The sequence below is a fragment of the Punica granatum genome, chromosome 4 (genome assembly GCF_007655135.1).
Source record: "Punica granatum isolate Tunisia-2019 chromosome 4, ASM765513v2, whole genome shotgun sequence".
NCBI lineage: Eukaryota > Viridiplantae > Streptophyta > Magnoliopsida > Myrtales > Lythraceae > Punica > Punica granatum.
This window is the reverse complement of record NC_045130.1, coordinates 37292202-37305806: the sequence shown is the minus strand read 5'-3', so window position 1 is coordinate 37305806 and position 13605 is coordinate 37292202. Positions and strand designations below refer to the sequence as shown.

Genomic DNA, 13605 nt, shown 5'->3' with positions numbered 1-13605 from the left:
CGACATCTATACAAGGAAATCTAGAATTTGAAATCATTATTTCCTCTATTATGTGCAAAGATTCTAGATAATTGTTTACTTCTATGCAACTTGAAGTAATACGTGGTCTTCTCTTCAAAAGAAAAGAAATTAAACTTAATGAAGTAGTCCACCAAATATAGTGAAGTCAAAGTAAATGGAAAGAACAATTGGTATGCGGTCAGAAATTAAAGGTGTTCATGCGAGGATATAGTCGTGACAAGATCAACACAATTCCGAGTTGATTAGGGGGGAAACAAAAAGAAAAAGAAAATTGGGTTTTTTTTTCGGTAAATAGAAAATTGGGTTTTTTGACTTTCTTCTTTTTGCCATTGAACTTAAAATATATTCGACTTGTTGACTCATTAGATGCTCAATTTGGAGTCAAGCATATTGTTCTTGGAGATTTGGCAAAGAAAAGCAATAAAGCATATGATGATATTTATTAAATGCGGCGATCTATCGCGTGCATGAAATTGACGTGATTTTTTATTTAAAATTTTCTGCCATTTTCCTTTATTTTATGCAGAGAATTACTTTGATCAATAATCTAGAGATAAAATTAAGTGCACAATACAATCACACATTACGGGGTTAATTTGAATATTTATGGGTGAGATTCAAACTAGCTTATAGACCTTTGCTTTGCTGGTCAGAGATTATGAGACTTCAAATCTCGTGTATATTTTATGTATATATATACAATTTTTTGGTAGGAAAAATAGTACGAGACATTACTCTTGCAAGTCCGGGAGATCGAGGAGCATTAAAGTTATTCCTCTTCCCAACAAATGCATTTATCGGGGTTTGAATTTGTATTTTCCTCCTCAAGGGATTGGAGTTTCTACTTTCTAACACTAAATGAAGACTTTGTTGATATAAAAAATATATATATATATATATATATATACACATATGTTAACCAGGGGCGGAGCAGGATTTTCGTTCAAGGGGGCAAAAATGTTATTCGATATAAATAGTATATAAATGATTTTTTTAGAGAGCAAAATACTAATTTTACATAGTTTTGAAACAAAATTTCAAAGAAATTCAAAGTTTAAGGAGGCAATTGCCCCTGCTAATGAGCTGGCTCCGCCCCTGATGTTAACTATGTTACGTACATTTCACTAATATGATTGCGAAGTTCCCGCCACATTCAAAGGCTCGACAAGGCCGGGCCCATTTATTAGTTGAAATAAGTCGGAATTACCTGTTAAGGAAAAATATTATCATGATATCCAACACATTACACGTGTTCTATATCCCTAAGAATACCATATAGGCCTAGCGAATCAATCGCACGCATATCAATTCATCAATCCTTTCTTATGTGCACGCACGAGTTATACGCACAATAGCGTCGAATATCGGAATATATATATGTCTAATGAATTCATAGATAAAAACTCTAGTAACACCTAATTGTTTTGCACTGGTGTGAAAATGTACAGGGTGCAACAAATTTCTGAATTAAATAAATTGATATAGATGTCTTGTCTCCGTGGTACCAAAAGGAAGAACAAGAGGAAAAGAAAGGCCTCGCTTTGCCCCCGTGTTGGTGGAGGCAGAACTCCCCAAATGTCGGGAGCGTTTGCTAAGATTTTTGTTTTTCTTTTTTTTGAGCAAAATCACAAGTATCGGCTCCATCTATTATCCGAGACTAATTTTATTCATTCACAGACTTATCTATAATCACGAAATACTCTCAATACATAATAGAAATTTTTATACAGAAGACAAAGTTTGTAAACTGACAACTCAACACTCGGGGGACCCTAATAATTCAACCGACAAATGACCCCACGTGAGGGTAAATGCCTAAAAATGGGACCGGTTTTGATTATATATATACGAGATTCCATATCTCGGAGAGATCAAACTTATACTCGTCCCGACATATATAAGGTTGTCACATTATGACACGTTCGTCGTGTATCAATCGGGGAGATTCGGGATCTCGGAGAAAATGAGATTTCCGACCGAGCTAGCTAGAGTTTGCCCATATCGGCCGGAATCATGAATAGGAGAACGGATCTTATCCATCAGTATCATCACTTTGCTCATCTATTAAAAGGAAATTGAGCTTCTCTCGAAGGAACTCTGCATGCATGCATTAAGACAAGGGGGAATTGAGCTAGAAAAGATAGTCTGACGGTCGATGGGAACTGATGATCAGTCGAAATAAGAAATATTAACCGATTCATGCACCGACCCATTATTATAACAGTACTAGAACAGTTTCTACCACTCTAATTAGAAACGTTGCGATGCAATAGCAAGAAAGTTGGAATTAATGAGTCAATTTAATCATCAGAAAGACCAAACAAACATACGAACTCGGTCGGCGGATGGACCCCAAAGTCTAATCCTCCATTATTATTATAAGCATATAAAGCGCATGCCCTGGGAAATCTCTGGTTTTGTCTCTTTCCATTCAGTTCACTAAGATTTATTGAACGACAGCAAGAGGAAGAAGAAGAAGATCATGATAATAAATTAAAAAGAACGGTCATCTAATAGTTGCGGGTGCCATGCGCATGTGCATGGGCCCCCTCTCCTCTCTTTCTTTCTTTTTTTCTCCTCATTGATTAAATGAGAGATCAACATCACATGAATATATAATTTGGAAAAAAAAATAGCGAGGTATGATGCTCTTGACATGCATTTTATGTGAATGAATTTTACATACAATGGAAAAGTTGAAAGACTCTAAAAACGTCCTGTGCCACGTGATAAGCCGCACTATAACGAGAATTAATTTTAGCTAGCACGTCTCATTAAAAAAAAGGGGGAATAATGAGGGAGCATTGAATCATCAGTAGAAATATTCATTAATTTTTATTTGAATCTGAACGTGGCAATGATAAAATATATATATACATATCGTTTTATAATTAAATCCTTACAATCTCGACTAAGAGGCATATAACTCCGAGAAATAAGATGTAATACTGCAGTACACAACATGTCCGATCATCAAGAGATTTTTAAGTTTAATCCTTACCAATGAATTTACTTATATATATTTACCTACTTTACATTTTTGTACTAAATCCAGGTAAGCTGCTGCAGTATAAAGATATATATATATATATACACGTATGTATATATATATATATACACATATTATGCGATTTTTGTTATTTCCATGTTGTCGCAATAAACCCTAGCAGGCCGAGAAGATGCAGCCAAATTACAAGTCCCCATGTGCTTCCCTTCGTAAAATTTATACGGATTCATTTGCTTTCTTGACTATGTGCGATCCCCTTTTGCTTTCCACTTCCAATTCTTTGAATTTTAAAGAGAAAAAAGAATAATAAGAAAAATATTGTTTCAGTGTACCCCGTAGAATATTGAAACAGAGCGTCACAAAGATTTGTTTCTTTGAACAATATTAATAAATTATTTGAAGAGTACTATATATTTACTTTTATTTGCAATTAAATGGTGTTCGAGCCAGTTTGTGTGCATTTCGACTAATTAACCTCCCTCGGCGAATAAAAGGCAAGCCATCCACGCTTGACCTAGGAGATTCATAGTTATCTTTTCCTTAATCAGTTTCCGGCCTACTTTTGTGTGGTGAAATACAGTTTTCGTTCATTGAATATTATCGATTAGAGTTCTGGAATAAATAAGAAAATTAATCAGTAATATGATTTAGAATGATAAGGATAATTTTCTACTCAAATCATGGAAAAAATAAAGTATATGTACCTTGTAGGAATTCCTTTCCTTTATTGAGCTTTCCCTTTTCCATGGAACACGTGATTTTTTTTTTTCTAAACCAAATCAGTTTATTTAGTACGAATTTTACTTGCGTTGTTTGTGATTGAAATTCATTTAATCAAATAGATTCCCATCAAATCTTTCAGGTGTACCAAAATAGATAAGTTATGCTTCGTATAAGTGGACTTTACCTATGTTGCAAGGATTAAAAACTTCTAAAAATACTTCGTGATTAAATCATGTCCACGTTTGAATAAATTAATTTTGATTAATAAATTAAAAAAATCTCATAATTTCATTTGAAAAAAAAAATCGGTGTTTGTAAAATCTGCTCAACTCAGACCAACTACACAGAATCCCACGCCATGGGCATCAAACAGAAGGGTTGGAGATAAGAAATGTGGGGCCGTGAAGTTACCACAAGCCATTAACTTTGGAGAAGACAAAGTGGAAAACAAAGATTCCCTCTTCTTCAAACCCTTTTTTACACATTTATTCCTAGTCATTGATTATTCCTAACCATGTTTCTTTAGGCATAGTTACTTGCATAATTACCTATTCGATTATTATAATCCCACGAGAACTCAAAGGCTTGGCATCTTCAATGAAAGGTTGCAATTAATCACAATTATTTACAATTTGTCGCTTTATCATCTCACCATGCATGGCTTTTTCTAGAAGGAGAATTCAACTTGCCACTTAATAAATGAATGAAGTGGTACTTTGGATTAGTATTCCAATCCGTACCTTACATAGGTCTGTTTCATAGAACAATTACCGACAAGTTTTTTGGGTGAATAAAATTGTGTGAGTAAAATCGTGAATTTGCTCTTGCAATTCTAGCGAGCCGAGTATTAAAAATTATTTTTTCTTTCAATAAATGTGCTTTTCGAGGCTCAAATTTGTGTTATCCTCCTTACGAAAATTAAAGCTATTTATCCTCTTAAAAAGTTTTTAAATTATTCACAATTTTAAAATATCAATTTATTTAAGATTAATAATTTTTTAAAAAATAATTAAGAATTTTAAATAATAATTCTAATATATTAGTGTACTTTTTGAATAATTTAGTAACATCTTAATATACTAAATCTCTCGTTTATAATGGTGATGTGTCAAACTATCAAATATTTTACTTTTTATTTTGATTTTTTTTATTAGTTTATAATATCATGTAAGACTTATCTCTATATATATATATGCTATATTTTTAATAAGTTATTTATCATCTTGAAAAAATTTATTTCAAATTGTCACCAATTTAAGTAGTTTTTATCGTGACATTGGAAATGTCCTAATTCTTCTTCTTCTTTTTTTGGTGAAATGCAAGGTTATTCTAGCGTATTCCTTACTTGAGCTGATCGCGAGATACTTTAAATAAATTTTGAACACCACTTGCAATTAACGAGATTTTCAATAATGATTTTTAAACTGATTCAAACAAGAATATTTTTTTCAACGAAACTTTTATTTAATTTTACATTTGTGTCCTTTTTATACTCATTCCATATACTATTACTATGGATATTGATATTTCCTTCCGCATTCACGTATGCTTTTCGAGTTAAGATTACTATTTGTACTTGGCAAAAAATTACATAATTAAATATGGTGCATCTTTTCAACGCTGTATTGCACCCCATATATTTTTCTTTTTGCTTTTTATGCTAAATAAAGGGATCCTCGTAACATTTGAGTGCATTCTAGCCTGACATTATGACTCAAAAAGGCAATGGAATTAAATGAAAAATATTGCAGTAAGGGCAAGCTGTAATAGTGATACGTAAAAAAATGAGATACTTAATGTAGAGGGATTGGCTAGAATTATATGCTAACACATCTAGTGGCAATTTTACGTGTAATACAAATAGATATAAATTAATATATTTTTTTATAAAATTAATGATATCTCTAACATATATATAATTCTCTCATTTTATGTAGATATTATTTAACAATATCCTTAATATTTCATATAAGTTTTTGCCTTTTTATACTTTTCTTATCATATAATCTAATTAAGCTTTTCATTATTTCCTCCACGTCTATATGTTTATTAAACTAAGGCAATTTCGAATTTAGTATGTTATAACAATTTTAAAATAATTCACTCGATGTTAATTTATTAATGTTTTATGCTTTTCGATATTACTAATATCATTTCTCGCATTTTTATCGTATGAAATATTATTGATTGAGAATTTTTTTGTAGACAACTGCAATACGCGGGCTCCTATACTAGTTTCACTACTATTTCTCTTACATATTGCATTTTTTTATACTAGTTTCACTACTATTTCTCTTACATATTGCATTTTTTTATAATCATTAATATTACATGTTTTTGGTACAGATATTGATTGCAAGTACATACAACTTTATCTCTTGCAATTTTTTATTTTCCTTACGAATAATTTGTTAGATCCTTACTTTCATTTATTATTTTTTTTACTTTTGATATGATCCTAATTTTGTAAAATTAGTGTCTTAAACGTATTTTTGAAAATCATGTATATCGGGATTTTTTAAAAATCATGTGTATAGGCAACTAATTATTTTGTTTAATATGTTTTTACATATTTTATTTAGGAGTTGATATAATGCTAAAGATATTCTGTTCAAACATACATATATCGCCTTGCAGATTTTTTTTAATAGTGCTATTCAAAATCCTTATTTTCAAATATTGAATTTTATATTTCATATATTCATAAATTTATATAATTAGTGAATTTTGGTAATTTGTATTTATGCTTAAACTAATTATTTAGCATAAGTTATTCTACTATATATTCTCATATTTATTTATAAAATCTTTTATTATTTTAAAAATAATTTCAAGTGTAATTGTTGTATTTATTGACAGTATTTATTACAAAAGGTAATTAACTTTACTATATATAGAATAATGATAATAATGATGCATGGTTCCATGATTAATCCTCCATGGACTTGCCGCTTGTGCCAAGACGAGAAGATAAATTTAGGATATTGATACTTCAGCAACTTTTTACTCTTTAGATTAACTTATTTTAGCCGGTAAAGATAAAAGAAAGCATGCAAACCCGAAGTTGATCATGATAAACTTGAAACTTAATCTTCAACCTCATGACAACATCATTGAAACCATCAACTTAGATTAACCTTTAACAATCAACGACATGATTGGCCACTTAATTATGCTATTCTCGTTTAGTGGGTTATAAGCATCAGCTTGGTTCATTGAACATTAAACAAAGCAAAAAAGAAAAAGAAAAAAAAAACATTAGACATACATAAATATATTAATATAAAAATTGGGATGTAACTTGTAACTTGTAAGTAGTAAAAAGTGAAAAGTAATATCAATATCTCGAATGTCAGCTACCAGTCATAGTACAAAAGGGGTCGCACGTTGCCTCAGATGAAGTGGAAAGCACTTTCATCCTTCCAAGTTCCAAGCACATTGATCTTCTTGGTTTTTTTTTTTTCCCCCTCCATAAAATAGAAAAATAAAATAAAAATTCTACTTCTATTATCCCCAGAGAGATCAAGTTCACGGGTTCATCTGGGACCCAAAGCTCAATTTTGGGGAGGAATGTATGTGATCAGACTCGTCGTATTATATCTCTGTGCATAATCAATCAAAGTCGTCAGTATTATATATGAAATATATTAATTATATAAGGTTCAAACCGGTGCATAAAGCAACTATCACGCCCCAAAAGTAAATGGTATTATTCGAAAGTTTGGTCTGTACAAAATTTTCAAAAGTCCTTAGCATAGTTGGCTCGAAAATGGAGCGAAGTTCGATCCTCACCTTGTATCTATTTTGACTTTCCACGCCGATAATGACCGAAAATTATACGATTCGGGGAATATTTCATTCAATTTTTTTCTGTATCCAACGTTTTTCATCTACATAATAGGTATGACATGATATTCTTATAATTCACGGCTCCGAAGTCAGTGGTTTCTCATGGACAGTCACTACCGTAGTTTCTTCGAAAGCTAAGAGACAACTCATAGAAGATTTCTCTATCAATCATGGTTCTTGCATATCATTAATTTTAAAAAAAATTCAAAAATATTGCAATTTCTAATGGTCCATTTTATTACCGTTCAACTGGTTCAATCTTATATCTCCTAAGTAAAATCTCGAATTTGATTACTGTGGATAGTGAAAATTCATACTATAAGAGTTTTATTATTTAATGAGCCGATTTCGTTCTATTCTGAATTAATCGGAGTTTATTGAGTTTTTTTATATTAGGTGGCGTGCATTAGAAAAAAGAAAGTTCATCTTATATTATATATTATATTATGTCTCAATGGAATTTATTTATATCTATATATATATATATATATATAATTAAAGAAATACTTCACGCTTGAATTTGTCTTTCTTCACTGTGGCCTCTCTCCTTCTGCCCTCTCTGCTACCCTACGAAGACCCCAAAATCTCCACTGGAACATCCCATACACGCAGACAGAGGAGAGAGGAAGCAGCTACAAAGGTTCCTCAGACAAGGTCTGGTCTCAGATTCTTTGCGAACCCATCAAGAAATTCTTTGCTCATCCCTGCGAACAAGACATTGGGGTGAGCTTCTCCGGCAAAATTCTGATGTCCTGTCTTTCTGGTCGGAGATGCTCTGTTTCTTCTGCGAGCCCGTTGGGTGAATCTTCCGGCGGGTTTTCCAGCTCGGAGCTCGTTTTTCGCCGGCTGTGAGTTCCTTGCGGAGATGGGTTTGGTGAAGAACCTGGGAAAGGTATGGTCTTCCGGTCTTGGTCGTCTGCTGCTTGAAGTTCCATGACCGGAATGTTCTGCTGAAATTCCGCTTTTCTCTGATTATATTTCTAAATTGTGAAAGGCGATTACGTTTCTTCTTTCACTGGGTGTTCATGGTGGCTTTCGGACGTCAGTTCCATCGCCTCCATAGAAGGTTGGTCCTTAGAACTACGGCCAAATAGAGAGAAAATTACTGCTTTGTCAGTCTGGAGATTGCCCAAACTCCTGAACCCATCTGAAAGTTTTTTGGCTTGTGATCCCAGTGAGCTGATCGCTTGCTTTCAATTTGACCGTTTGAAAACTTTCTTTTTCGCTTTGCTTGTGATGGGAAGAGACCCTCATTCCGTCGGTCAGCATGATTAGTTGATATGATGTTTGGTTGTAATCGCTGAGAAGCATGGAAAACTGCGGGACGGTTTAGGCTTCTAAACACCGTGACAGATTCATGGTACAAGCTTCTCTCGAAGTTCTGAATAAATTGGTTGTTTTTTGGCGAATGATTCGTTTTGTGTGAATTGCTTTATCCTTAGAGGAGGAGATGAGAAAAGCTTCGATGGGACTGAAGCATGGCATAGTTTTGGTAACTAAACTCAGTGTGCATACCTTTTATGTGACTTGTTTTTACATGCCATAGTGTGAATGCTGATTCCGCTTTCTTACTGTATGATTACTCTCGTGCGACCGCTACGTATAAACCACTTGCAAAACCTCAAGCTTCCATGTCATTCAAGCTCCGAAAACATCAACATGATAATCATACTGCAAAAGTTCTTTGGTCATATTATCTTTCCTTACTGCATTTTGTTCATAATTGTTTTTCCTTTGCTAGATTAGAGTCTTTTGGTTACAAAAGTTGGCATGAAATTCGAATAGTAAGATGAGATTTACGTATACTTACGCAACGCGTGCTTGTTGTTTTCTTCTGTTTGGCTCCTTTGTCAGATGATGATATCCACTACGTGCCCCCCCAAAGTTCACCATCATCTTGCTAAAAGATCGATGGGATTCTAAGGAGGCCTGGCAGGTAGACAGGATCGGCACAATTAAATTCTCTAATGCAGACGTCGTGACGGGAATTTGAGAATGCCTAAGAGAGCATATTGTCAGGTGAAGCAAGAGTTCGACCCTTACTTGCCACAATTCCACGCCTTAGATCGCTTGGGAACTCATTTCTATACCCAGAATTACCTTAAGAAGTTCTGCACGCTAGACTCATCCTCCGCTTCTAGTAATCCGATATTGACCCAAGACTGTCTCTTCCAACGATACGATCATCAGAGTTCCCCTGAGGATCACACCCGAGCCTCTTCGATTAGTGGGTCCTGCCTCACTGATGAATCAGATGACTTTAAGCACAAGCTGAGGGAGCTCGAGACTGTGATGCTGGGACCTGATGATCCAGATATTTTTTATAGTAATAACGACAGTAAGAGAGAGTCAGACTTATCCCTCCCTTGGAGGATATTGATGGATCCCATTTCTATCTCTTTTGGCGATCTGAAGCAAGTTCTTATTGACTCGGCAAAGGCAGTTTCTGAAGATGATCTTTCGACGGCCCAGCGGTTGATGGGCAAGTTGCGTGGGATGGTCTCTGTTTCTGGGGAACCAATCCAACGGCTAGGAGCATACATGTTGGAAGGGCTAGTAGCGAGACTGGCCTCCTCAGGAAGTTCGATTTATAAGGCCTTGAGGGGCAAAGAACCTGAGAGCACCGAGCTGCTCTCATACATGCACATCCTTTACGAAGTCTGCCCATATTTTAAGTTTGGATACATGTCTGCAAACGGGGCTATTGCAGAGGCCATGAAGGACGAGAAGCTTGTCCACATTGTTGATTTCCAGATTGGGCAGGGGTCTCAGTGGATCACCCTGATCCAGGCCTTCGCAGCCCGTCCCGGTGGGGCCCCTCATATTCGGATCACGGGCCTAGACGACTCTACATCAGCGTATGCCAGGGGAGGCGGGCTGGAGATCGTGGGGAAGAGGCTCTCCAGGCTCGCGGAGTCATTTGGAGTCCCCTTTGAGTTCCATGCAGTGACAGCAGTCTCAGGCCGTGATGTCGAACCTAAGAACCTGTGCCTCAGGCCTAATGAGGCCTTGGCTGTGAACTTTGCATTTGTGCTCCACCACATGCCTGATGAAAGTGTGAGTACCCTGAACCATCGGGACCGGCTCTTAAGGATGGTCAAGGGCCTGTCACCGAAGGTCGTGACCCTCGTGGAACAAGAATCCAATACCAACACCGCGCCTTTCTTCCCGAGATTCGTGGAGACTCTGAACTATTACACAGCCATGTTCGAGTCGATTGATGTGACGCTTCCGAGAGAACACAAGGAGAGGATCAACGTGGAGCAGCACTGCCTCGCGAGAGATGTTGTCAACATAATCGCGTGTGAGGGGGCGGAGAGGGTTGAGAGGCACGAGCTTCTCGGCAAGTGGAGGTCAAGGTTTTCTATGGCCGGGTTCAGCCCGTACCCTCTGAGCTCCTTAGTGAACTCCGCCATTAAGACGCTGCTGGAGAATTACTCATACAAGTACCGGCTCGAGGAGAGGGGTGGGGCGCTGTATCTCGGATGGATGGATAGAGATTTGGTCGCTTCTTCGGCATGGAAATGACAGCTTTCGGAAAAAGCAGCCCAAAACTTTCGGGCTATAGAACGCATCTGTTTTACTCTTTTTTTTTCCTCTCAAAAACTGTGTACTTTGTATAGATACCGAGGCGCACCTCTCGGGGATCAGAGGTTTTTTGAGGGCAGAGGTCGAGTAAACTCCGAGCCGGGCTGCTTGCTCTATTGATGTTTGTTGTAGTTGTAGCAGGAAGGACTTTGCTTCTTCTGCATTATCTTGGGTTTTGCCAGCAACCATTTTCAATAAATTGATGGTTGTGGACCATGTGGATGTGGTGACTTATACGAGGACCTTTCTGCTAAAATAAAATAGTATTAGGGCCTTTAACCAATCAATCTAGAGTTCGGGACGAATACTCAATTATTAAATTTTCGCCGCCATTGGTGAACATTCCAATATACTCCACCATCTTCTTCTTCATCCTGACTAGACGCGCAATCGCGAACGTAAACCCTAATCCCCAAATTCATTCGATCAAATTCCCTTCGAGAGCCTGTTCATAATCTCCATCGGAGGATCCGTCAAGCTGAGGGCGTGATTCCCCATCCGCTATGCTTCTCTCTCCCGGCCACTCCCCACGACATCTCTCCTCCCCGTCCCCGGCTACAGTTCAAGACGATGGCCAGTCTCCGGCAAACCCCAGCAATTCTTCCTCGATCACTCCTCGGAATCCTAGGAAGCGGTCCATGGTTCTTGACGAGGACACGTACGTGGCTGCGATCGAGAAGATCATCGAGCGCGACTTCTTCCCCGACATCTCGAAGCTTCGGGACCGCCTCGATTGGCTGGAGGCCATCAGGACCGGTGACCCGATCCAAATCCGCGACGCGCAGCTGAAGATCATGGAGCGCCGTGGGAAAAGGGTCGGTTCCTCGAACCCCGACGGCAAAACTCAGACCCCAGGTTCGACCTTTACACGAAATTTCACTCCTTTCGATGATGAGTTTACCGGAAGAACCCCCCCGACCGTCGGTGGTTCGAATATGGAGGGATTGTACAGTGGGGAGTGGGGTGGCGGTGATGGCGGCGTTGATGATTCATTATCGTTAGATGAGTTCTTTAGGAGATACACGAGCGAAGATAATGATAGTTTTTCGAAAATCTTGGAGAAGGTGAATAAGAAGAAGAAGGAGAAGTATGAGTATTTGACTGCTGGGGAAAAGGAGGCGGATGTTAAGTCGATCGAGGATGTGAAGAGGGAGCGAATTACCGATGGATATGGAACATCTAATCAGCCTCCGAGCACCTTAGAAGGATGGAAGTATACTGCAAAGAATCTGTTGATGTACCATCCGGCTGATCGTGGTGAGGCCCCTTTAACGGAGGAGGAAAGGGCAGTCAGGCTTGCAGGCTTAACGAAGGAGATTAATCGGTCAAACACGAGGTTTCATGGTAAAATGTTGGATTTGAGGCCAAAGGAGGATGGTACCGTTGAGGTTCTTTACACCCCGGTTGCAGGTGCTACTCCAGTTCCTTCTTACAGGGAAGGAGATAGGTTGAAGAAGTATGACTTGGATGATCTGCGGAAGACTCCCAACCTGTTTTATGCTGAGTTGAAGAAATCAGAGAATGGGTACAGCTTTGTGAGGACCCCATCCCCAGCACCAGGTGTGGATGAATCGCCATTCGTTACTTGGGGTGAAATCGAGGGGACACCGCTGAGATTGGAACCTGAAGATACACCAATTGATATTGGTGGAAGCGGAGATGGGCCTCACTTTAAGATCCCTCAGCCGCCTGCTCGAGATGTGAAGGCCCATTCTCTGTCCAGGGAGGCTGCTCGCAAACTGCGGGAGAGATCAAAGATGTTTCAGAAGCCTCCCCTGCCATCTCCAGCAAGAGGCGGGAGTGCTAGTCCGAATGTGCGGACTCTCTCCCCTGCTGCACAGAAGTTTGTGAGGAATGCTATTTCTAGGTCATCATCTTCAGTTGACGAGTCACTTCGTGCCAGTTATCGGGGTGCCAGCCCGGGCATTGGGACACCTAAGAATGCAAGGAGTGTGTCTAGGTTTGGTATGGATGGGAGTGTAAGTTTGAGGTCACCATCTGTTAGAGAGGGTTCAGATTCTCGCTCGTAATTATGTGGTATCTTCCTTACAATGAGTTTTGTAAGTCACTATCCAACGAAAAGCAAAGTTCGATCTAGTATCTTTGTTGCATAATAATGTCATCTCCAGTCGTTTCTGATCATTTCTATTATGAGAATGTGGTGTTCAGTATATAACATAGCATCTATAACTGCCTTGAACGACAGAAAATATAATCGATGATAACATACGTGGGGGGAATCTGTCCGGAAATGTTCAATAGGAAGTGATCATACCAGTTATTTGATGAGGACGCATATGTTGTGAATTATGATGATTATCCATTGAATGGTCCAATGTTGGTTTCTTGAGCGGAAGAAATGTAAGAAGTAGCTTCCCCTGCTCCAATGGGTTACTCCATTTCAGGAGCTTGGTGTT

The 13605-nt window shown here is 37.8% G+C and overlaps 2 protein-coding genes across 3 annotated transcripts; both read left to right on the top strand.

Moving 5' to 3' along the window:
* The first annotated feature begins 8101 nt into the window (after positions 1–8101).
* Positions 8102–11404, top strand: LOC116206171 (scarecrow-like transcription factor PAT1). 2 transcript variants are annotated; one of them, XM_031538965.1, is made up of 3 exons: positions 8102–8492; positions 8595–8666; positions 9455–11404. In XM_031538965.1, exon 3 carries the CDS (start codon positions 9596–9598, stop codon positions 11126–11128), a length of 1533 nt encoding a protein of 510 aa, XP_031394825.1. In that variant the 5' UTR covers positions 8102–8492; positions 8595–8666; positions 9455–9595; the 3' UTR covers positions 11129–11404. The 2 variants fall into 2 exon arrangements, with proteins under 2 accessions (XP_031394825.1, XP_031394824.1); XM_031538964.1 differs by lacking the exon at positions 8595–8666 and having other exon boundaries at positions 8103–8492.
* Positions 11405–11550: 146 nt separating this feature from the next.
* On the top strand, positions 11551–13339 carry LOC116206172 (splicing factor ESS-2 homolog). Its single transcript, XM_031538966.1, has one exon. The coding sequence runs from the start codon at positions 11692–11694 to the stop codon at positions 13216–13218; it is 1527 nt and encodes a 508-aa protein (XP_031394826.1). The 5' UTR covers positions 11551–11691; the 3' UTR covers positions 13219–13339.
* The last annotated feature ends 266 nt before the right edge of the window (positions 13340–13605 follow it).

Bases quoted from the DNA above. Each gene is read 5' to 3' on its own strand.
- LOC116206172 (XM_031538966.1), top strand. From the start codon at position 11,692: ATGCTTCTCTCTCCCGGCCACTCCCCACGACATCTCTCCTCCCCGTCC.
- LOC116206171 (XM_031538965.1), top strand. From the start codon at position 9,596: ATGCCTAAGAGAGCATATTGTCAGGTGAAGCAAGAGTTCGACCCTTAC.